Raw genomic sequence first — 25,206 nt, forward strand, 5'->3', positions numbered from 1 at the left:
TCTATAGTGCAGCACCCCCTTTTTACTCACCTGAACCCGGTCTTTCCAGCACCGAGAACGAGCACAGCAGCTCCAGTCAGTGTCTCGGGTCCTGGTAGGATAGATTGATAGCAGCGCAGCCATTGGCTCCTGCTGTTGTCAATCAAATTTAATGACGTGGCCGAGTCCTGCTGTCTGTTAATAGACGCAGCAGCAGGACACGGGAGCGCGCCCGCACGAGCGCCCCCGAGGGAGATCGCTTTTCCAACGGGGCACTAGAGAAGAGGAGAAGCCAGGAGCGCCGCTGAGGGACCCCAGAAGAAGAGGATCGGGGCTGCTCTGTGCAAAACCAACTGCACAAAGGAGGTAAGAGTGACATGTTTGTTATTTAAAAAAAAAAAAAACACGAAGGTTTAGTTATCCTTTATACACACGATAAGAAAATTGGAAGTTACATTTTGTCTGACGAACAATCTGCCGATTTTCAGATCGTTAGTACGGTGCTTTCGACAGCCGATTCCGATTTTTCGTATGACAAAAGTTGGATGTGCAGACTATAAAATGTTATATCCTCCAGCTAGGAAATGCGGCGGGTTCTATCTGACTTGCTGCAGCTTCTAATGCAAATTGTGGGAAGCTCACTTTCCGTACGGGAGAGGAGGGTCTCAGGGAAGGCAAAAATATCATCAGATTAAAAGCTGGCATTTTAAATGACTCAATAAAATTTCCGATCTTTTCAGGTTCACCTTGTGCACTGGAACTGCTCCCGGTATCGCACCTTTGAGGAAGCCATCATGGAGGAGAACGGTCTGGCGGTTATCGGAGTGTTTTTAAAGGTAGATCTAAACGTTTCCTTACCGTTATTTGCAAACTCTTTTTATTCTTGCTGTTCTACAATAAATGTTGTTGTTTCTGCAGGTTGGCCGGCACCACTCGAAGCTGCAGAAGTTGGTGGACATTCTACCATCTGTCAGATATAGGGTAAACCTTCTAGCATATTTCACTAATAACAATAAACGCCAATGCAGTAAATCCAAAGACAGCGTTGGGGATGCCTTAAAAGAGAAGTGCAGGATTAAAAAAAAATAAACATTCATGCTCACCTACAGTGGATATAAAGTCTACACACCCCTATTAAAAGTAAAAATTAAACTAAAATAATGTGGTTGCGCACAGCTATAAGTGTGCACACCCTCTTATAACTGAGGATGTAGCTGTGTTCAGAATTAAGCAATTGCATTCAATCTCATGTTAAATAGGAGTCGGTACACACCTGCCATCACTTAAAGTGCCTCTGATTAACCCCAAATAAAGTTCAGCTGTTCTAGTAGGTCTTTCCTGACATTTTCTTAGTTGCATCCTAGAGCAAAAGCCATGGTCCGCAGAGAGCTTCCAAAGCATCAGATGGATCTCGCTGTTAAAAGGTATCAGTGAGCAGAAGGGTACAAAAGAATGTCCATGGCATTGGATAGACCATGGAACGCAGTGAAGACAGTCCTCATCAAGTGGAGAAAATATGGCACAACAGTGACATTACCAAGAACTGGACGTCTCTCCAAAATTGATGAAAAGACGAGAAGAAAACTGATCAGGGAGGCTGCCAAGAGGCCTACAGCAACATTTATGCCCTGTACACACAGTCGGACATTGATCAGACATTCCGACGACAAAATCCTAGGATTTTTTCCGACGGATGTTGGCTCAAACTTGTCTTGCATACACACGGTCACACAAAGTTGTCGGAAAATCTGATCGTTCTGAACGCGGTGACGTAAAACACGTACGTCGGGACTATAAACAGGGCAGTAGCATATAGCTTTTATCTCTTTATTTATTCTGAGCATGCCTGGCACTTTGTGAGTCGGATTTGTGTACACATGATCGGAAATTCCGACAGCGGATTTTGTTGTTGTAAAATTTTATAGCCTGCTCTCAAACTTTGTGTGTCGGAAAATCCGATAGAAAATGTGTGATGGAGCCCACACACGGTCAGAATTTCCGACAACAAGGTCCTATCACACATTTTCCATCGGAAAATCCGACCGCGTGTACGGGGCATTAGGCTTCATGTACACGGGACATTTTTACAACCTCTCCTAAACGATTCAACTTGACATATAATAACCGATGTTTAAAATGTGCGTTTTGCAGCGTTTACGTTTTTAGAAACGTTTTAAAATAACCAAAAATTAAAAACTCCTGTAAACGAAACGTGACTAAATGCGAGTTACCACATTTAGATGTGTTTGGCGCTTGAAATGCCTGTAAACTCAGCTTCTGAACGCATTTTTTTTTGCGTTCCAAAAAATGCCTCTAAACTCAACTGCCTAGAAACGACTGTAAACGACCCTGTGTTGATGTACATGTACTGATAACATGAAGAGTTCAGGGACAGTTGAAAAAAAACGCTCAACTGCTCCTAAACGTCTGTTTAGCAGCAGCAGTATACATAAGGCCTTAAAGGAGCTGTAGGAATATCTGGCAAGTACTGGCTGTGTGGTACATATGACACCAGTCTCCCATATTATCCACATGTCTGGGCTATGGGGTAGAGTGGCAAGATGGAAGTCTTTTCTTAAGAAAAACATCCAACGCCAGCTAAATTTTGCAAAAACACAACTGAATTCTCTCAAAAGCATGTGGGAAAATGTGTTTTGGTCTGATGAAACCAAGGTTGAACTTTTTGGCCATATTTCCAAAAGATATGTTTGGCGCAAAAACACTGCACATCACCAAAAGAACACCATACCCACCGTGAAGCATGGTGGTGGCAGCATCGTGCTTTGGGTCTGTTTTTCTTCAGCTGGAACAGGGGCCTTAGTCAAGGTAGAGGGAATTATGAATAGTTCCAAATAAAAGTCAATATTGGCACAAAACCTTTGGGCTTCTACTAGAAAGCTGAACATGAGGAGGAACTTCATCTTTCAGCATGAAAAACGATCGAAAGCATACATCCAAATCAACAAAGGAAGAAGAATAAAGTTTTGGCATGGCCCAGCCATTTAAAGTGGATGTAAACCTGATTTATGAAATTTGAGCCGGGCACATATATCTGCAGTGTTTTGTTATCTCTCTTCAAAGCACTATGTTCCATAGCTGTCTCCTGCTCCTTCCTCTGTTATCAGCCTGAAAACTTTTGATAAGTTTTCACAGGGGAGATAGAAGTGTGTGTTGGGGAGGTTGCTAAGAATAGATTAGCAGTCAGCTTGCCTCTAAGAACAAGTGTAACAAGTGTGCCTTTCCTCCAATCAGCTATCTTGGCTGTATGCCCAGGCTTCACTGTAGTGTTAAACGGGAAGAGAAAATCTCCTAACACAAAGAACTCTTTCTAAAGGATATGTACACATGAAGACAGCAGATATACCTGTATTACTTATATAGGGAGGTTTGTTTCATCCCTGTATCATCTGAGGCTGTTCACTTCATTCGGCATATGTGAGGGTTTTCATCCACTTTAAAGGTGAAAAAAGTTCTGAAGTTATTTTATCTTTTGTCTCATTACATCACAGAAACCTGACATTTTAACAAGGGTGTGTAGACTTTTTATATCCACTGTAGGTGGATGCAGCAGGGTTTTGATACTGCATCTGTTCCCCGCTGCCTCTACACAGAACTAAGCGATCAAAGACTGCTAATCACTCCATTCTCTGGTCTGCGCAAAGAGCAGTGACTGTCAGTCGCCCCTCTGTGCTCTGCCCCTCCAGCACTCAATGGTGCGCCAGCACTGGACATCCGGTGAAAGCGGCTCACATCAAGATCTCTATAGGCTGTACATGTATACTCCCAATTCATGCAACCGGTATCACGATCATGTATGCAATCAGCTCCCAGATTACATCACATTCAGCGGGATAATAGACATGAAAGGTCACATAGTGAAGTACGTTTAAAAATTGCAATACCTTTATTTTAAAAAAAATTTACTTACAAACATAGCATAAAATCAGGCAAAATGGTCGTGGCTCGTAGTGTGCTTGCATCATATGTCAGGTCCCAAAGATAGTAGGAACCCCTTATAAATTTGTACAGCAGGTGTACAGATCTGGGAACTCAGCACAGCCATTGTGGAACTCCTCATAATGTGTACAGACCTGGGCACTCTGCACAGGGATATGGGAACCCCTCATAATGGGCACAGCAGGTGTACAGACCCAGAAACTTAGTGCAGCGATGGTGGAACTCCTCATAATGGGTTCAGACCTGGGAACTTAGCACAGGGATGGTGGGAACCCCTCATAATGAGCACAGCAGGTGTATAATCACACACATAGGTAGGACTTGATGGACTTGTGTCTTTTTTTCAACCTCACCTACTATGTAACTATGTACAGACCCATTACTTTTTTTTTTTTTTCTTTTCAGCATTACACAAATTCAGCCACTAGAGGTCTCCAGACTACCACTGAGATATGTTAAAGTGTATCTAAATCCTACCATAGACAGTAAAACCTTGGATTGCAAGCATAATTTGTTCCGGAAGCATGCTTGTAATCCAAAGCACTTTAATGGAATAATTTAATAATGGAAACTCAAATGATTTGTTCCACAACCATTTTATTCATAAGTCCTTCACTTTTATAGTCCATATAAAAAGATTATAGCAATGGTTGTGTAACCATAAAATGTCCATCCACAAATGGAAGCCTCCACAAGGGGATTAGAAGCAAAATCCAGCAGGAGCTCCAGAGTATAAAAGAGAAGAGAGGTGCCTCTAAGTGTAGCAATATGGTTACATTTAATAAAGGTACAACATTTAGCAACTCACATGATTGATGATTAAAAGAGGCACATCTAAGTATGCAGGTATCCGGGGTAAAGCTGTCTGCAATCCTGACCAGGAAGCCTACCCTACAATAGAGCGATCTGAAAGTGAGGCTTGAACCTCTCGTGGAGCGCAGCATAGAAGGGACGACATCGATGGCGGTGAGGAAGATGGCCTATGTGGACAGATTTACCCTGGATGCCTGCATACTTAAATGTGTCTGTTTTAATCATCAACCATGTGAGTTGCTAAATGTTGTACCTTTATTAAATGTAACCATATTGCTACACTTAGAGGCGCCTCTCTTCTCTTTTATACTCTGTTGCGACATGACGCTACTTGTATATCAAGACATCGCTTGTATATCAAGTCAAAATTTTATTAAAAATCTCTTGCAAAACGCTCTCATACCAAGGTTTTACTGTATTATATTGTAAAGCGATGCGTAAACTGTTGGCGCTATATAAATCCTGTATAATAATAATAATATATATTATTGCACATGATCCTATAATGTCAAAAAGCTTAATTAATTTTGGCTGTGTCCTGCTTTTAATGTAATCGTAGCAGCAAGAGAACCCACAGACACTAGGGGGACAATGCTTGGGGCCATTCCCACCAGTGCACTGTAGTAACACACACGCTGCATGTGTTGGTACATTGATCGTCACTATGAATGACACCCAAACAAACCCGCAGAATGCATATGGCCTGCAATGCAGCGCAGCAGAAAGTATGGAGTCCATTGCATTGTGATAAAATGCAGCCTGGTCCATTTTCACGTGTTCTGCCATTCATTTTCGAATGGCCTTTCAGTGCAACTCTTGTTAACACGTCAGATTTGTGCATGGGTACGTACTCTGTTCCGTGGCAGTGTTGACGCCTCTTCCTGCACACTCCTGATTTGAACTACAAGCCGCCATGGCAATGCACATTCTCTAGTAGCCACCTCCAGTAAATATGTATTTATCAGCTGCTGGAACATGCACATCTACTGGAAGTTCATACAAACTATTTACAGGATGTACAGGCAGAGAAAACCTGAACAAAGAGAGGGGAAAAAATGTTGTGTGGTTTCTTTTTTGTTTTTGTTTTTTTGAGCTCAACTCTGAGCGCCAAAAAAATTGAATGCAAATGCACAGTATTCTCCAATAACGCCAAATAATATAAATCCAGTTTGTGGGCACCAGATGCCTTCGCAAGCCCAGATATTACCTTATTAAATTGGTAGTGATATAATTGCTGTGCTGTAAATAGCCTGTGCACTAAGCAGAGCCGTGGGAGGGGCCCAGCAGGCTCCCCCCACTACAGCAAACGACAGGAGGGGGAGGAGACAAGACCAGTCACCATGCACATGGATAGAGAGCTGCAGTGAGCGGTCTTTATAACAGGAAGGAAAAGTTTCACACTGGATTCATGCACTGATTTTGGAAGAAATACACAAAGCACACCAAGATTCAAGAATACACGATGAATGGATTTAGACAATATTTACTAATCCCACAGTTCAGCTTTAACAAAAATAAATCCCTATTTTTCCTCCCAGTGCTCTATATATCTAATTGCTCTTTTAAGGCTTTAGTGTTTTTTTAAGGGCATCTTGTTTCCACTTTGAAGTTTTTGGTGTTTCCTCGCTGTAATAAGATTACTCGAAGGCCTTCACATCAAGCTTCACTATAAAAGATTTTCATTCCCTTTGGGATTTTTTTCAGATCCTTAAGTACGACTTAACATTTCTCCTCCGGCAGAGTCTCTGCTGCTGCTTTTGTGTCTCCCCAGTTTCCTGAGCACTTTGATTTGCCAAGACAAATAATTTGAAGACTCCGAACAATTTGTCTTTTTATACCATTTCATGGAATGCAAGAAATTTCTGGATTTTTACCAGTTCCTAAATTGTTTACCTACATTTTATACAATGTTCTTCAACCGTAATATCTTATCATAGCCCTGCTTTGCACATGTTGACATCGAAGAGAGAAAAGAGGATCAGAGGAGTAGGAGCGTTTCTCCTCTCCACTAGAAAAAACAATCGGTTAACCCTTGTAGTGCAAGCACAGCCCCACCGCATCTGGTAAATTTAAAATTTTCCTGGAGTTGGGCTTTAAGGCGGTTCAGATGTAGACCTCAGGAATAGCGAGGTCTTCCCACATGCTGAGGCTAATACAAGGGTGTCCTGCTTTACTTACTGGATCTGTTGTTCCCGTTATTTTATGAAGGATGTGAGAAGGTAGTGGGCAGAGCTAGAAATGCAAAATACCTGAACGTTTATAGGCATTCAAACTGCTGTGTATACAGAAAAAAATATATACATACATATTATTATTATTTTTAATAAACATATATAAATATATAATATTATACACACGCACACAAAATAATAAATATATATAATTATTTTATGTGTGTGTGTGTAAAATATATATATATATATATACACACACGCGTGCACACACAATAAATATAAAAAATTATATATTGTATAGGTGTGCACCTCAAAATTAGAATGTCATTGTGACAGAACCCACTGTCTCTCTGTTTTTGGAGGGGGCTGTGGGCTGGCCTCCTACCCACAGACTATGGCCCAGCAGAGAACGAGAGACTTGGGGACAAAATGGCGATGTAATGAGGTCTCTATGTAAGTTGCATCCCTTCTCCCCCACTCCCCCCTCTTGTTATTGTGTTTAATTATGTTCGATCATGGCAGGTAGGCAAAAGGTGTGGAGACACATCCCAGTGGGGGATGTGTAAGGAGGGGCTGCCTGCTTATCATAATCCCTGGGTGTGTTTCAACTGTAGTTGTTTGAATATACAAATGTCGAGTTTCCATTGGTTTATTTAATTCAGTAATTCCATTCAAAAAGTTAAACTCCTATATTTTATATAGTTGCGTTACACACAGAGTGATATTTTTTTTTTTCAAGTATTTCTTTCTGTTAATTTTGATGATTATAGCTTACAGCTAGTGAAAACCCAAAATTCTGTATATCAATAAATTTGAATATTACATAAGACCAATTAAAAAAAAAAAAAAAGGATTTTAATACAGAAATGTTGGCTTACTGAAAAGTATGCCCGTGTACAGTATAGTATGCACTCAATACCTGGTCGGGGCTCCTTTTGCATGAATTACAGCATCAATGTGGCGTCACATGGTGGTGATCAGCCTGTGGCACTGCTGAGGTGTTATGGAAGCCCAGGTTGCTTTTGATAGCGGCCTTCAGCTCCTCTGCATTGTTGGGTCTGTTGTCTTTCATCTTCCTCTTGATGATACCCCACAGATTCTCTATGGTGTTTAGGTCAGGTGAGTTTGCTGGCCAATCAAGCACAGTGATACCATGATCAATAAACCAGGTATTGGTACTTTTGGCAGTGTGGTCAGGTGCCAAGTCCTGCTGGAAAATGAAATCCGCATCTCCATAAAGCTGGTCACCAGAGGGAAGCATGAAGTGCTCTAGAAATTCCTGCTAGAGGGCTGCGCTGACTTTGGACTTGATTAGAACACAGTGGACCACACCACAACACCATTATATATATATATATATATATATATATATATATATATATATATATATATATATATATATATTATAATTTTTCTTTTGGTTTTGGAATCCTTCCCACTAAAATCTCATATAATCTTTGTGTCATTTATTAATTTGCTACTTTCATTTAAAATATGCCTGAAAAAACCTGCCATGAAGGTGCTTGTTCAGGCACTTCCTGGTACACAGTGACACTTTCAACTGGGCTCCTGCATTGTCACCCCGTCACATGCACCCTGATGGATTCTACAAGTGTCTGTTCTGACACACATTGCAGGTATGGTCCACTGTAGTTGCAATCAAGTGAAATTTCATGCAGGCGTCGCTGGAATACATGTAGTTGTGAGTTGGCTAAAAAGAAGCTGCAATAGATCTGCAGCAGTGAGATGTAACAAAGGTTATAAAAAGGCAATATATATATATTTTTATTTTTTATTTTTTTTTTAATAAAAGCAAGTTGGATAACACAACACATCATGGAGCTTTGACGGGGAACCTGCCCCTATTTTAAGACCATCCCATCCCATCCCAGATTTCTATTGGATATAAAACGACTAATAATAATCAAAAATAAATAAAAACTTAAAAAAAATTCCAGAATGTGGATATAAAAAAAAAAATGTCACGTTATATATTTTGTATACCTTTTTTGTTGCTTTATATTAAATAAATAAATTTAATTGATATTTAAAAAAATAATAAATATTTTCATTAAAAAAAAAAAAAAAAAAGAAATGGGTTATCGTACACGATGCACTGTCCACTGTGGTCACTGTACAGAGCAAAGATTTGCCAGCAATGCTGGAGCTAGTGCATGCAGGAAGGAAGTGACTTAAAAAGGTTAGAGAAGATCAACAGCACTCTGAGATTGGGGGGGGGGGGGGATGCTAACCATTAAATTTTATGGAAAAAAATAAAATGAACACAGGACAATTATTTCATACACATTGCACAAATCAAACTAAATGTCATCCAGCTCACATTCCTCTTTGTTTCTTTTAGGATTCTCTTACTGAATTCAACTATTTTGACCCCTCCTGCTTTCTGCCAACCTGTAACGATTACTGGACATATGCTGGCTCCTTGACCACACCGCCGCTGACCGAGTCCGTGACCTGGATTATCATGAAGAAACCCATTGAAGTGGACCACAGTCAGGTGACGCCTGTTCTGAAATTCTTTTAAAGTCCAAGGGAGCTGGTGACCCAACCACTCACCCGCAGAAATGTGACGAAGATGTGTTAAGATTTGATGGGCGTCTGAGAATTTCTCTCCATCGTGAGAAAGGGACAGCCGGTGGTATTAGAATTTAGAGTGACTTTGTCACTAAAGTAAAACTGATAACGAATGTGCCTTCTGCAAAGGACGGTATTCAGGACTTTCTTCTATTGGCCTTGTATTGGAGAAAAATTGCCTCTCGAAGCATCTTCAGAAACACACTTCAGGGAGTATAGGTTATGTGTTCCCCTTGCCACCCCCTGTCCTGTGGTCATGTGGATGGCAAAAGGAATCATTGGGTGCAGTGTTTTGTTTTTTAAATTTTCTCCTGAATCCTGAAGATTTTTTTTAAGCCGGTGATTTCTCTGCAATATAACGGAACAGGGAATATTTAAAGGTTAAGTCCATTTTTTGCAAAATAAAAAACAAATGATAAACAGACCCACATTAACAGGAAAAAATGGGATTTATTTACTTATTTGCATTGGACCCTGCAGAGCATTGCAGTCATGATCCTGCAGACTTTTCCTCCAGCTCCATGTTGTAGACTGGTTACAGAGGTTAACTACGAGTCCTTCTGCCACAATGGCAAATGGGACTTGCAGTTTATTTATTCATAGATCTCTGACGCGGGTGGATTTGGGAAGGATTAGAACCCCTAATGATGTTTTATTACTATTTGGGACTCCGTTAGAGAAATTGTCCCTGTTGCAGACTTTCTCTCACTTCCCGCCTGATGAAGTGTTTGTCAGTGTGACATTAAGTGAGGAAAAATGTCAGACTGGGGTCTGTACCCAAGGAAAGATGGATAGTCCAGATGATGACAGGAGCATAACTGAGGGTGGAGGGGCAGCAGAGGGTACTGACAACTGCGGGGTATACTTGAGGCTGGGCAGAGGCACAGGGGTGCACTTGGAGACACGGGTGCATGGGAATCACTGGTCTCACTGGAGAGGCGGGAGTGCACGAGGGTCACTGAGGACATGAGAGGGCACATGGGTCACTGGAGAGGTGGGAGCACACATGGGGGCACTGGAGAGGTGGGAGCACACATGGGGGCACTGGAGAGGTGGGAGCACATGGGGGTCACTGAGGACATGGGAGGGCATGTGGGTCACTGGAGAAGTGGGAGCGCACATGGGGGTCACGGAGGACATGGGAGGGCACAGCGGTCACTGAGAACATGGGTGTGCACTGAGGTCACCGTAGAGGCGGGAGCGCACGGCAGTCACTGAGGACACAGAATGGCATGGGGGACATGGGAACACATGGGGGGGGGGGGTTGACTAAAGACTGGCTCACTGGAGAGGCGGGAGCACACATGGGGTCACTGGAGAGGTGGGAGCACACATGGGGTCACTGGAGAGGTGGGAGCACATGGGGGTCACTGAGGACATGGGAGTGCACTGGGGTCACCGGAGAGGCGGGAGCACACGGGGGGGGTCACTGAGTACACAGAATGGCATGGGGTGGGAACTGAAGACAAGGGAGTGCATCAGAGTCATTGGGGACACAAGAGGGCATGGGGTAACTGAGGACATGAGAGGGCATCAGGGGTCACTGGGGACATGGGAGGGCACAGGGATCACTAGAGACGGGCACTAATTATTGCAGCAGGGGGTTCGGCTTAGGTGTGGCAAAGCATTCTTCAAATGCAGAGCAATGTGTTGAAAGTACCTTTAATGCCGCGTACACACGAGCGGACTTTATGGCAGACTTGGTCCGGCGGACTTTTTTTTCCCAAAAGTTTGACGGACCTAGAAATGAAACATGTTTCAAATCTTTCCGACGGACTCGAGTCCGGTCGAAAAGTCCGCTCGTCTGTATGCTAGTCCGACGGAAGTAAACCGACGGTAGGGCAGCTATTGGCTACTGGCTATCAACTTCCTTGTTTTAGTCTGGTCGTACGTCATTATGTACGAATCCGCCGGACTTTGGTTGATCGTGTATAGGCAAGTCCGTCAAAGTCCGCCGGACCAAGTCTGCCGTAAAGTCCGCTCGTGTGTACGCGCCATTAGGAGCATGCTAATCAGAAGAGCTGTCTCTTGATTAGCCGCGGTCCTGGTACTCTACGTAAAACTGGTGTGGGCTCTATTGCAGCCCTGAATAGCTGTAAAAACGACAGGGGTTATAACCCTTTAGCTAGGTGTACACTTTAAGAAAAGTGTCACCCCCCCCCTCTGCCTCCAACCTCGTTGGACACTAAATCGGCAATATCACCCCTGTCCAGTGAGCAGAGAGCTGACCCCAGATGCAGTGATCCTAAACCAGGAAGTAGTAGATTGGTCTGCTGACTAGCTGGGATGTTGAGAAACATATAATTGATCGTGGAAAGCACAGTCATATGATGGCACTAGTCCCCAAATAAACAGAAAATTCAAAGGAGAAAAGGGTGGGGATTTTGAAGGTGCAAAATGATATCAGATGCATTCAGTAAAAAATATTTTATTTCTTGTCTTGAGGAGCAAAAAAAAAATATATATATATGTACATAAAATCAAAGGACACAGGCATGTACAGTATTATTGTCAAGATGTTAAAACAGGACAGCATACGTAACCCGACATGTTTCGCCCGTAGATCGGGCTTCTTCAGGGAAGCTGTCCCTGCAGAGGTACAGGCCTTCTGTGTATCCACTCCCAGGGCAGTGCTTCTATCCCAGTTCAACCAAAGTTGCGGGGGGCAGCAGTTCTGTTACAGTCACACCCACGGCCGACTATCACAGTCAAGGCCACAAACGGCTGGGGGCCACAGAGGGGACAAAAGGACCAGAGTATAAACCCTGGAGGAACTTGAAGCCGAGGGACCTAATAGAGCCACCTCACAGCACTAAGGGTATTCAGTGCACTAGTACTTAGGTGAGCAGTGGCACTTCGTGTCCCAAGGGGCTCCGGCAGCTGGGATGTTGTCAACTGGCTCGCCAAAATGACAAATCCCTTGGCAGATAAAACCCTAAATATATTGAGCAATGTATTTCACTGTTTGCCTGGAGTTTCACCTTAAGAATATGCAACTAATGCCTCTTTGGTCTCTCCCTTGCAGTTGGCAGTGTTTCGCAGTCTCCTCTACAGCGCCGTAGGGGAGGAGGAAAAAAACATGGTGGACAACTTCCGCCCTCTTCAGCCGCTAATGAACCGCACCGTCCATTCCACCTTTCAGCCGGCACTCAAATTGTCTGATTTCAAAAAGGATGATGCCAAATCGCAACACCAGCAGAAGGTGTAATCGCCTTGCTTGCTAGAGGCCGGGAACGTTGGCGAAATCCGAAGCACTTGCCATTCTGAAAACTGCTCAGCTCCGCAAATCTACCTGGATTTATACTTCCAGATACATGTAGTGTTACTGCGTATGACCATATCAATCAACAACGCCATAGATGGGATCACCTTTTATAGAACACTTTTACTATATATTGTTTTACAGGGTACTTTGGGATTAAGATTGCTTCCTTTTTGTTCATGTGTGTTTGTTAGTTTTGTAACTCTTTCTGGAAAAAAATAATGGTTCTAAGTGACCTTAAGACTTAATATCTGTCTTAATTTTAGGCTGTGGGAGGAGGCTGTATCTGGTCACATGACTTAGGCCTGTGAAAAGTGGTCCATCTTGATACTACCTAGTTGTCGGGCTAGTGAAGGTTAGTGGGCACTGTGCCCACCTCACCGGGGCGCAGTGTGGACTGAGGTTTTAGCGGTTCTGTGGATTTAATAGGAACAGCACAATATTGATCAGGGCGAGGGACCATAGCCATGGTGCTGATGTTTCATAAATTGGTGTGGCTTTTTTTTTTCACAGGTGGGTTAGGGTTATGTTTATTGGGGTTTAGCTGTACAACCCCTTATTCAGTGCTATGAGTTACCTAATCCATATTGCCTTATAGCATGTGTTACTTTTATTGCTATTATTCTGGCTTGGTTATTTTGTGGTTAGAGAAGTATTTGCTGACTTTTAATTAATCATAAATGTGCATTCATTTTGTAAGTGTCCAGCCTTAATTTGCCCATGCAGGATGAAGGGACAGGTCCACTTTAATGGTAGCCATTGCAGCTGTACATACACCTCTTTCCTTCTCTCTGCTCCATTCAGCGAAGAGAGGAAATCTTCAGACTTGGAGCTTACACAGCAAGCCTTGGGGGCCAGGCATCAACGCTCTTATGTTGGGGTGAGGGAAATGTAGTCATCTGAGGGGGGGGGAGGTAAGTGAGCCACATTAGGGGGAGTGTTGCGTGAGGGAAGTGGGTCACATGGGGAGTTGAGGGTAGTGACTCATTGGTGTGTGTGTGTGTGTGGGGGGGGGGGGGGGTGAGGGAGGTGAGTCTCATTGGGGGGGTAGGGTGAGGGAAGTGGGGTTGAGGGTAGTGACACTGTGGTGGGGGGGGTGGAGGGCAGTGACTCATTGGTGTTGGGGGGGGGGGGGGTTGAGGGCAGTGACTCATTGGTGGGGGGGTTGAGAGTAGTGACTCATTGGTGGGGGGGTTGAGAGGGTAGTGACTCATTGGTGGGGGGGTTGAGGGTAGTGACTCATTGGTGGGGGGGGGTTGAGGGTAATGACTCAGTGGTGGGGGGGGGTTGAGGGTAGTGACTCATTGGTGGGGGGGGGGGTTGAGGGTAGTGACTCATTGGGGGGGGGGGGGTTGAGGGTAGTGACTCATTGGTGGGGGGGGGGGTTGAGGGTAGTGACTCATTGGTGGGGGGGGGTTGAGGGTAGTGACTCATTGGTGGGGGGGTTGAGGGTAGTGACTTATTGGTGGGGGGGTTGAGGGTAGTGACTTATTGGTGGGGGGGGTTGAGGGTAGTGACTTATTGGTGGGGGGGGTTGAGGGTAGTGACTCATTGGTGGGGGGGTTGAGGGTAGTGACTCATTGGTGGTGGTGGGGGGGTTGAGGGTAGTGACTCATTGGTGGGGGGGTTTGAGGGTAGTGACTCATTGGTGGTGGGGGGGGTTGAGGGTAGTGACCCATTGGTGGGGGGGGGGGGTTGAGGGTAGTGACTCGGTGGGGGGGGTTTGAGGGTAGTGACTCATTGGTGGGGGGGGTTGAGGGTAGTGACTCATTGGTGGTGGGGGGGGGTTGAAGGTAGTGACTCATTGGTGGGGGGGTTTGAGGGTAGTGACTCGGTGGGGGGGGGGGTTGAGGGTAGTGACTCATTGGTGGGGGAGGATGAGGGTAGTTGGTGTGCTATGTTGAGGGGGGGGTAAAGGGAAGTGAGTCAAATGGGGGGAGGGGGGATATGAGGGAGGTGAGTTACACTGGAAGTTGTGGGGGAGCAAGTCACATGCTCTCCCTTACTTGGAAGTACTGAGTATTACTCTTCTCTTTCAGCAGCTGGGGAGCAAAGAGCAGGTATTTATGTGCAGCTGATGGGGCCATCATCGTAGTGAACCTGTTGCTTTGCACATGGGCACAGGTTTTCTTTTACGCACATTCGATTTTGCACCAGTCAGGTTGCCCTTTTCTATTAATCATGTCTCTGTATACTCAAACAAGCTAAAAAAGTACTTGCAGAAATCCCTGCTGTCTCTGGAGCTGATCATGTGATTGAGTGCCAAGGCACTGGTCACATGGTCTTGGCTGAAGTTAGGATAGGTGAGCTCTCTCTGACCGTTGGTTTTTATATACACACATTATTTTATATACACACACGCTATATAATGAGAAATTGTAGGTTTGGGGATGTTTTGTAGTCCTACCTTTTTTTTTTTTTTTTTTTTTTTGATGAAGCTTGTTTTATGTTCCATATGAACTGTATCTATAAAGCTGCTGTAGATCCTCCTGTATGCAGAGGAGGGATTTCTGTCCTTGTATTGCACATTGGTGGGTCTTGTAGATCATAAAAGCATCTTATTGTCTCATATTATACACAGTAGTTCTCATTTTGTAACTATTCTGGGGAGGGGGGGACATGGATTTAGTTGTTTGTGTTGCTTTTTTGTTTTTTTTCTTAAAGGGCAGCTGGTTTTAACTCATGGCAAAATTAAATGGTCCTCATTTCATAAGGAACTACAAAAAAAAAGGCCAAGTTGTCTCTGATGTCGTCAGCTACTAATGATTTGATTGGCTGCGTGCTTCAGGGCCAAAATGGCTGCCGCTGTGTAGGTCAACGGTGCGCCTAAATGTTCCGTTTTCATGGTTTGTGTTTTTATACTTTGCAACCTTTTCATTCATATCATGTTAATAATGTACCAGTTACTGTACAACCTTTGTGCTTTTGAACGTCTTAATGTTAACTAAGCTCTGATGGTGTATAAATGAGGAATATAGAAATGTACATAGAAGAAGGCGAGCTGTTTTGTTACATTGCGTGCTTTCCCTGTGCGATCATTTAATGAACACAACGTTTTAATCCTCATTCAATGTCTATGATCTGGGTCTGAGTTTATCGTCTGTCTTTTGGTTACATTAAATATACATAATAATTACCCCAAATACTTCTAGATGCGGGGTGTTCCAAGATTTTATATTCTTTGCGGCCTTTTTATTTCCTGACGTAGAAACATTGTAACTACACTTTTGAAGAAGTATATAAAGATGTTCTACATGTGATTGTCTCTTGTCTCTTATTATTCTGATCTTGGAGTGTCTGTGCAGGGCTGCTGATAAGGTAGTACAGCCGTCCTGTACTGGGCCCGGGCCCCATCCATTCAAAAGGGGAGCCAGTGCACCTGTTGAGAAGGAGGTCCGGCTGAACTGTCTTATTGCAGACCCCAATCCTCTTCTGCTTCCCCCTGCAGTGCTTCCTGCTTCTCCTTCTTTTCCCCTCCGGCTGTACTGCAGGGGGATTAGTTCTAGCACATGTGCCCCTTTTATCTGCTGTCCGGGCCCCCCTTTGTGCCCCTTTCTCCCCCACAGCGCTGCCAGTTTGCCTCCTCTCACACTGGCAGCTGCTGCAGGGACGTTTCAAAATGGAGAGTGGTGGAAGGAGCTGGTAAATATGTAATTTACTTTCCCTTCCTTTCCTGAATGAACACAGTGCTTAATCAGTACCAATCACACCTGTGTCTATTCATCACTAAAGCATAGTAAACTGTATTTACTATGCTTCAGTTTGGGAATGAAGCACTTCCTATTCTTTTATTAGTGTAGCTGAGGCTACAGAGCTAAATCTGTCCTCGGTCACTTTTGGACAGGGGGTAGGGGGCCCTGTCAGGTAGGCTGTATGGGGCCCCATGATTTCTAACAGCAGCCGTGTGTGAAGGATCTCGCAGTCGTGGTTGATCTATGAGAAGTTCACATTCAGCCATTCAGCTGGACTTGTTTGTAATATTGGGAAGGTTTCACCTCTCATCCAAGTAGCTCCTCAGTTCAAATCTTCACCTTTTTACAGAACAAGTACAATGAAAGCTAAAATTTAATCTTCCTATATTTTGCCTTCTCTGGTTCCCCCTCCCACCTAATCAACATGCTAATGACATTTTTAAGAATAAAACCTGTTGTTTTCTATTTTGGACCCAATGATGTCATCACTCAGTCTCTGTTCTTCTCTATGCAATGCAGGCAGGTCATTGCTGGTGGGAGGGGCCAGCAGGAGGCTGTACATAGATTCCTGAAAATGTCACAGCAACCCTGCCTCAGTATTGCTCTCAGGAGCCCCCATGCAAACAGTGGGCTGGTCCTTGGGAGGGGTTATGCAAATATCTAAATACCTTGATGGGCGGGTGTCAGTCTGGAGGAGTGGGCGTTCCTAGGCAGGCTGCATTTGCATGTAGACTGCCCACATCTGATGCTGAGACTCCGTGATTGAAAGAACTGAATCTTTTGATAACCAGGCTGTATCTGACTTGCTGCAGCTTCTAATGCACATTGTGAGGAGCTCACAGTGTGCAGTGAAATCTTAGAAAGTAATTTCAGTTCAGGAGCAGAGCCGTTCCCATACATATCACAGTCCAATCTACTTTGTGCTTTGTAACAATCTGCCCATTGATTGTTTTCTGTGCGCAGTACCCGAGATTCCCATGCTGCGGTGGGAAAGAGAATCTTTTTTTTTTTTTTTTCCCCTAACGTGGGAAAATAATGAGAAAAGGTTCTATTGAAATTCGTGCCGCTCCCATGTCCAGCCTGGTTGGCTGCTCTATGTAGGTCGATTGGCACACAAAGCACTTCCACCGTGGTCAGAATCTGATTGTATAATCCAATTACTAGGCTCATAATTGGCCTTGGTTCACTGTCAGGCATCCGGGATTATGAGTGACGGTCAAAAATGACAATGGCTGCTGCCGAATGGTAAAATGTGCAGCCATTCCTCATCTCTATCCTGAGACAGGCCATACATGGTTCAAATCTTAGCAGGAACCGGCCGAGATTCTAACTGCATGTGCAGGCTGAATGTACCAAGTTGATCGGTCAACTTGGGTACAACCAACATGCCAGGTTTTACCTGTGATTATCGCTAGGATATCACCGATCCCATGATTATCGCTAGGATTTAGCTTCTAGCAATAATCACTATCTTCTCCTGGCGGGGACGCCCTCCCCTGCCGGGAGAAGACAATGGCTGGGCAGGGGGGATTTCCGCAGCAACACTGCCTGTGTTTGATGGGGGGATAGAGCTAATTTCTTTCTTGCAACCCGTGGTTGCAAAAAAGAAGTCCGCTCAACGTATGGCCTTATCCTCAATTAATACTCAGTGTAGTTCCAAAACATCTGGGGTGCCAAGGTTTGCTATCACTGCCATGGAAACATGCAGAGGCTGTACATCTATGGTTGTTACACTCTCTTCTGCTTCCTCTCACCTTTCCAAATTGAATGCAGCTCAGTAATCAGTAATGGCATATTAAACACAAGCAGTGTGAGTATCTGAATTTGACACGGTATTACCCTCTCACAGTCCCTGTACAGCGGAGCTGAGAAAAGGGGGAGGGAGAAGCAGCACAAGGAGCCAATCGGTTCAGGTGCCAACAAAAAGAATGCTGATGGGAGAAGAGAGCAGAGTGATGAGCTGAGATCACTTTATCATTCTGTTCTAAATAGGAGAGTGGCGCTGTTCACAAACTATAAAAAAACAAAAAACCAACAAACCAAAATAACACCAAGAAAAATAAATGGATAAAAAATATTAATAAGTGTATGTGGACAAAAAATGTGAAATGTGCACCAAAGTCCACAACAAGTGCAAGATTCTACATAGAACCCTATAAGCTATTCCATAGCGTATATAGCATAGGGTGTAGATGTGCAAATCACTGGCATTAGTGAAAAGATGAAAAAAAGTGCATAATAAAAATATTAATGGAAAATACCATAAAAAATGTGTACCACCTTTCCCAATGCAAAAGATGGAAAGAAGGGGGAGAGACATTAAGGTGCCTGGGGAGGGGGAGCTCACCCATAATTGGTAAGGGGTGATGTAAACCACATATTTAGTATGGTCTATTACAGGGATATGCAATTAGTCCCATGAGGCATAGCAACACTCTGACAGCCACAAGCATGACACCCAGAGGCAGAGGCATGATGGGTCTTGTAGTTTTGCAACAGCTGGAGGTCCGCTAATTGCATATCCTTGGTCTATTATATTTTATATTGTGTAGACACGCTGAGGTTGGTGTTTTATTATGCCATTAGTATGGATTATCCTGTTAATTTGTTATCATATCATTATCTACTATGTATGAAATAAAACAATTTTTTTTTTAATTCTACCATGTTATGTTTCTACATGTATAGTTATCATCAATAATGACATATTTGCCAGGCGTTATTGTTCGTGTTGCCCTCCTTAGTTGTATGCTTCATATAAAGTCCCAAACTTTCCCATTTTATTATTTCAGGTGGTGTTACATTGTTTTCTCCTTTTGCAGAATATCATTTCCTGTGGGCCTACAGATGCTCTTTCGAGATGGACTCTAATTTTAATTTAAATGTTTTTTAAGTGTTTTGTCCTCCAGAGGCCAAATGTAGTAGTTTTTCCCGTATTCCTATGTGTGTAAGGCAGCCCAAAGGTGGTGCAAAATTCTTTCCTGCAACCACAGGTTGCAGGATAGAAATTTGTATGATTCCATACAGACAGTGTTTAAATGGGAATCCCTCCTGCCGAGCCATTGTCTTCTCCCGGCGAGGGCAAGCAGGGGAAGACAGTGATTATTGTTAGCGGTTATAGCCGCTTGCGATAATCAGAAGCTAAATCGGGCAGGCTGGTTGTACCCAAATTTAATCGGTCAACTTGGTACATTCAGCCTGCCCATTAATGGTTCGAATTTCAGCCGGTTCCTGCTGAACCAGGCCAAGATTCCAACCATGTATGGCCTGCCTAAGCCTAGCTATGAGTTCAGACAGAGTACACCCCCCCCCCCCCCCTCTTCTTTCCTTGGCCATCCAACAATCTAGCTATCAAGGAGATGGCTGCTTTATCCTTGGCTCCAAGTACTTGCTTGAGACATGCGGCTGCAAGAGGAATGCAGAAGGAGTGGGAGGCTGACACCTCCCCCTCCCCTGCATTCCTTTTGCCAGAGCTTGTCCTGGGCAAGTGTTTAGAGCTGATTAACAATCTCCTTGCTAGCTACGTTGTCGGGCGCCCTGTCTGACCTCATAGCTAGGCTTACAAAGTACAACATTGGGACAAACTACTACATTGTCCCTGGGGGACAGAACAGTGAATACAATTGAAAGTGAACATTTGTCTTTAATGCTGGAAGTTGGGCTATATTATAGCATTTCCATCCCTGGCACAGAATACACCCAGATGGGGAAGTTTGCACAGAAAGAGATTTGTGAGTTTGTTTACACAATGAAGGGAATGACGTGTTCTGTGCCATTAGACCCGAGCATGAAGAGCACACTTTGCTATTGATTCCAGCGAACTCCGAAATGTCACAAGGTGGATGCGTTCTTCCCGGAGGGGGTATTTGAATTGGACTACAGCCAAAATACTAAATAAAAGTACACGGCTGAAACACTTGTATAAGAAGATATTGATCTACCTCCTCTTCTCACAGAGAAGCCACTTTCACTGTAAGCTTAATTTTACCTACAGTTGATGTGTGACAGCTCAACAGAAAAGGCGAATTTCAGGCCTGCTAAATTTAAAGCAGATCCAGCATCAGATATGCAATATTTTCTCATGTTAAAGGCTTAAAGGTAGCATGCTGAGTTAGGTGCAAGTATAACACTTTAAGATATTTGTTGCTTCTCACACAGTATCCCCCCTTGACAATGCCTTCATCTGCTTTAGCCTGGGTCAGGAAAATACTGCATTATGGCCACTAGATGGGGTTGATGATCCTAAGAAATAAATACAGCAGGTGAAATAGGTATTGTGGGGAACAGTACAGTGGGGAAAAAAATGATTTGATCCCCTGCAGATTTTGTAAGTTTGCCCACTTACAAGAAATCAAGGGTCTATAATTTTTATCATAGGTGTATTTTAAATGATAGAGACAGAATATCAACCAAAAATACAGAAATATAACACATGATACAAATGTTATAAATTAAGTTGCAGTTCAGTCAGTAAAATAAGTATTTGATCCTCAAGCAAAACATGACTTAGTACTTGGTGGAGAAACCCTTGTTGGCAAGCATTGAAGTAAGATGTTTCTTGTAGTTGGTGACCAGGTTTTGCACACTCAGGAGAGATTTTGGTCCACTCTTCTTTACAGATCTTCTCAAAATCTTTATGGTTTCTTGGCTGTCGCTTGGCAACTTGAAGTTTCAGCTCCCTCCTTAAATTTTCTATAGGATTAAGGTCTGAAGACTGGCTAGGCCACTCCCTGACCTTAATGTGCTTCTTCTTGAGCCACTCCTTTGTTGCCTTGGTGGAATGCTGAAGGACTATCCATGACCCAACTTCAGTGTTCTGGCTGAGGGAAGAAGGTTCTCATCCAAGATTTTACAATACATGGCCCCCGTCCATTGTCCCCTCAATGCGGCAAAGTCGGCCTGTACCTTTAGCAGAGAAACAGCCCCAAAGCTCAATGTTTCCACTTCCATGCTTGACTGTAGGGATGGTGTTCTGCCTAGGGCCATAGTCAGCATTTTTCTTCCTCCAAACACGGCGAGTCCCCCTCCTCAAGAAGGCACATGTACTTTCATGCCAATGAACATCTATACTAAATGATTTAGAGAAGGATTGGGAGAACATGCCGTGGTCAGATGAGACCAAAATCAAGCTCTTTGGCGTTAAGGCGGAGTTTCACATAAAAAATGGAACTTCCGCTTTAAGGGAAGGTGACCCCCTGACATGCCACATTTGGCATGTCATTTTTTTGGAAGGGGGGGGGGGTGGAAACCCTTTTAGAGGGTTCCAGCTCCCACTTCCTCCCGGGGCACCGGACGCAAGTTCACCTCTTCCCCCCTCCCTCTCGGCAATCATCTGGGACACGTCACAGGTCCCAGATGATTGTCCAGCCAGTCATAGCGCGCTGTGCGGCTCACGCATTTGCAGTGCGTGCCCGGCTGTGAAGAGGAAGAAGGGGAGAGGAGCGGGGCTTCGTTCCCCCACATTGCTGGACCCTGGGGCAGGTAAGTGTCTGATTATTAAAAGTCAGCAGCTGCAGTATTTGTAGCTGCTGACTTTTTAATTTTTTTTTTTTTTTTTAGTTGGAACTCTGCTTTAACTTGACTTGCAGTGTTTCCTCATTCACAATATTTTTATGAATGAAGAACCTCTGACCTTGAGAGAAAACAGCCTGCTAAGAGAGAATGTTCATGCAGTTTTGCAGGACAAATAGCTCTGTGAATTTTTTATAAATGCACCCCTACGAGTGCATCTGCCATTGGCCTGCTGGTGTCACTGGGAAACTCTACTGTGTGGAACCCACTGCCAAGACAGAGTTCTCCTTTACTCCTCCTCCTTACTTCTGCTGGTGCTTCCTGTGGTTGCGCTGCCTGATCGCCTGATGTCCTGCCAGCATCTTCAAGTCAAGGATCTGCAGTCAACATCTCCAGGCTTTTGTGTTTCTCCTGCTTGGGCTGGTGATACAAGAGAGGTCATCCTCTGCATTTTGGTCACCTATTAGGTAGCTGACAGCATGAATTTTACCTAAACATCTGCATTTTCCTGTTTGGTGGTTTTGCCTTTTCTGGACATTTCTGGAGCCAAACTGTTCAGAATAAATCTGCAGTATTTACGAGTTTCCCATGTACTGTGTGAAAGGCTGTTTTGTTGGCTGCAGAACCTCTGTGGGTGTCAGACCAGAAGTGGCCTCTGAAATGCTACTTGGTGACCTGGCCAGGCAGCTTTCTGTAGAACAAAACCTGAATTCTGAACAGTGGAGCTCTCCCTCCTTTCCTCCTTCCCTCTACAGACCACCTTCCAAAACAGAAATCTTGTGAGTGAAAAATGGAAACAAAGGGGGTTATTTACTAAAGGCAAATCCACTTTGCACTACAAGTGCACTTGGAAATGCAGTCTCTGTAGATCCGAGGGGGACATGCAAGGAAAATAAAAAAACAGCATTTTAGCTTGCACATGATTAAATGATAAAATCAGCAGAGCTTCCCCTCATTTCAGATCTTCCCCTCAGATGTATAGTGACTGCACTTCCAAGTGCACTTGTAGCGCAAAGTGGATTTGCCTTTCATAAATAACCCCCAAAGTTTCTTTAATCTGCTTTCCGTCCACTTCCTCTCCGGGTTCCTAGGCTATTGAGGCTCGTCTCTTCAAGGGGTGCTATAAGTAAGGACTAATTAAACAGCAGGATACAGAGCTGCTGAGGTGATGAAATAAAGCCAATTAATTTTTGTATTAAATAGAATGCATGTAACATGAAAAAAATGTATCCAATGTTATGTCCACTTTAAAGATGAACTCTACAGCAGCATTTCTCAACCTTCCTTTCCTTGCAGCACCCTTTAAAAGTATGCAAAATCCAGAGCCACACCCCTCAAATCTAAAAATTAAACCTGGCTGGGACGATACACACACTTCTGTAAAAAAATTAAAGTGCTACTAAACCCAGGACCCTGCATTCACTATATCTGGTCTCCCATATAAACTGCTAAATACCGTTTTTCATCAGTAGTATATAGCAGTCCTATGACTTCTATCAGTGTCTGGTTAAAACTTGTAGGAGGAGTTTTCATTCTCCTATGATTATCCTATGAGGCTGCAGGACCCCTAACTCTGTCTGGACAGTGCTGATTGGTCCTGTGCTGATCACACACGCACCCCCCCCCTCCCCCAACAAAAAAATCTCTCCAGAAATACACACCAAACTGAGCATGTGCAGTTTGCCCGCAAGGCTCAGCAGTTCGATTGGGGATTGTAGAAGAAGGGGAGGATCAGAGAAGATGGGATCAAACAGCCTTTTTACACAGTGCAGAGGATTAACCCCTTAGGTACCACAGTGAGTAGAACAAGCATGCTTTACTGCATGTACAGACAGATTTGTTGTGGATTTAGTAACACTTTACATCAGAGTCCCCCTTCATATCAGAGGTCCTCTCGCCACAACAGAGCCCCCTTCACATCAGAGATCCCTCTTAACTAGGGATAAGTTTGACTCGAACATCGGGTGTTTGTTCACAGAACATATGGGAGAACAAACGAACATATGGGGCGTTTGCGCCAAATTCGAGCGCCGTGGTGCACCCCATAATGCACTGCGAGATCGCAGTGCATTGAAGGCTGCAGGTTGGCCAAAGCATGCACCTGACCTGCATGCTTTGGCCAATAACAGTGTGATGTGCTGTGAGAGCTATGATTGGCCAAAGGCAGGGTGCCTTTGGTCAATCATGGCTCAGGAGCTAAGTCCCCGCCCCACAATATATAAGGCTGCTGCTTACACGGCGGCCGTATATAGTGAATGAATAGAGATTAGACAGATAGTGTAGTGTGCAGTCGGTCAGTGTAGTGTGTGTGTGTGTGTGTGTGTGTGTGTGTGTGTATATATATATATATATATATATATATATATATATATATATATATATATATATATTACAGTTCAGAGAATATAGTGCAGTTAGTGTAATATATATATATATATATATATATATATAAAATGCAGTTCAGAGCATATTGTGCAGTCCATATAGTATATATAATACAGTTCAAAGTATATAGTACAGTCCGTATAGTATATATAATACAGTTCAGAGTATATAGTGCAGTCCGTATAGTATATATAATTCAGTTCAGAGTATATAATGCAGTCCACATAGTATATATAATGCAGTTCAGAGTATATAGTGCCATCAGTGTAGTATATATAATACATTGCAGAGTGTATACTGCAGTCAGTGTAGTATATCTTGATAAGAGGCCTCCCGGCGACTGCTGTCTCGTTGCTTTGACAGCTGTTATATAGGTAAGGGCGGGGCCACCCGATGACGTTACTGAGTGACCCCACCCCCCTCTGACATCATGTGACATCAGAGGTGGGTGGGGCCATCCGGTTACGTTTTTTCTTTGTCCCTGACACTTTTTTTGGTGAATGGGTAGGGTACAATGTACCCGATATGCATTCACATGGGGGGTGCTGGGATCTGGGGGCGCCCTTGTTAAAGGGGGCTTCCAGATTCCAATAAGCCCCCCGCCCGCAGACCCTGGCAACCAATGGCTAGGGTTGTCAGGAAGAGGCTCTTGTCACATCAACACCCGACAAGATGCTTTGGGGGGGACCCAAAAGCACCCTCCCCATGTTGAGGGCATGTGGCCTGGTATGTATTTTGGGGGGGACCCTCACGCCAATTTTTTTTTACATTTTGGCATGGAGTTCCCCTCAAAATCCATATCAGACCCAAAGGGCCTGGTATGGACTGGGGGGGGGGG

The 25,206-nt window shown here is 43.9% G+C and overlaps 1 protein-coding gene across 2 annotated transcripts in view; it reads left to right on the forward strand.

Moving 5' to 3' along the window:
- The window catches only part of CA5A (carbonic anhydrase 5A), a 55,367-nt gene extending 42,309 nt beyond the window's left edge, over positions 1-13,058 (forward strand). For both annotated transcript variants that reach the window (XM_073605718.1, XM_073605717.1), the window contains exons 4-7: positions 720-815; positions 898-960; positions 9,286-9,441; positions 12,544-13,058. In XM_073605718.1, coding sequence (XP_073461819.1) covers positions 720-815; positions 898-960; positions 9,286-9,441; positions 12,544-12,726 — 498 coding nt within the window. In that variant the 3' untranslated portion in view covers positions 12,727-13,058. The remainder of the gene's footprint in view (positions 1-719; positions 816-897; positions 961-9,285; positions 9,442-12,543) is intronic.
- The last annotated feature ends 12,148 nt before the right edge of the window (positions 13,059-25,206 follow it).

The sequence above is a fragment of the Aquarana catesbeiana genome, linkage group LG11 (assembly GCF_042186555.1).
Source record: "Aquarana catesbeiana isolate 2022-GZ linkage group LG11, ASM4218655v1, whole genome shotgun sequence".
NCBI classification, from domain to species: domain Eukaryota; kingdom Metazoa; phylum Chordata; class Amphibia; order Anura; family Ranidae; genus Aquarana; species Aquarana catesbeiana.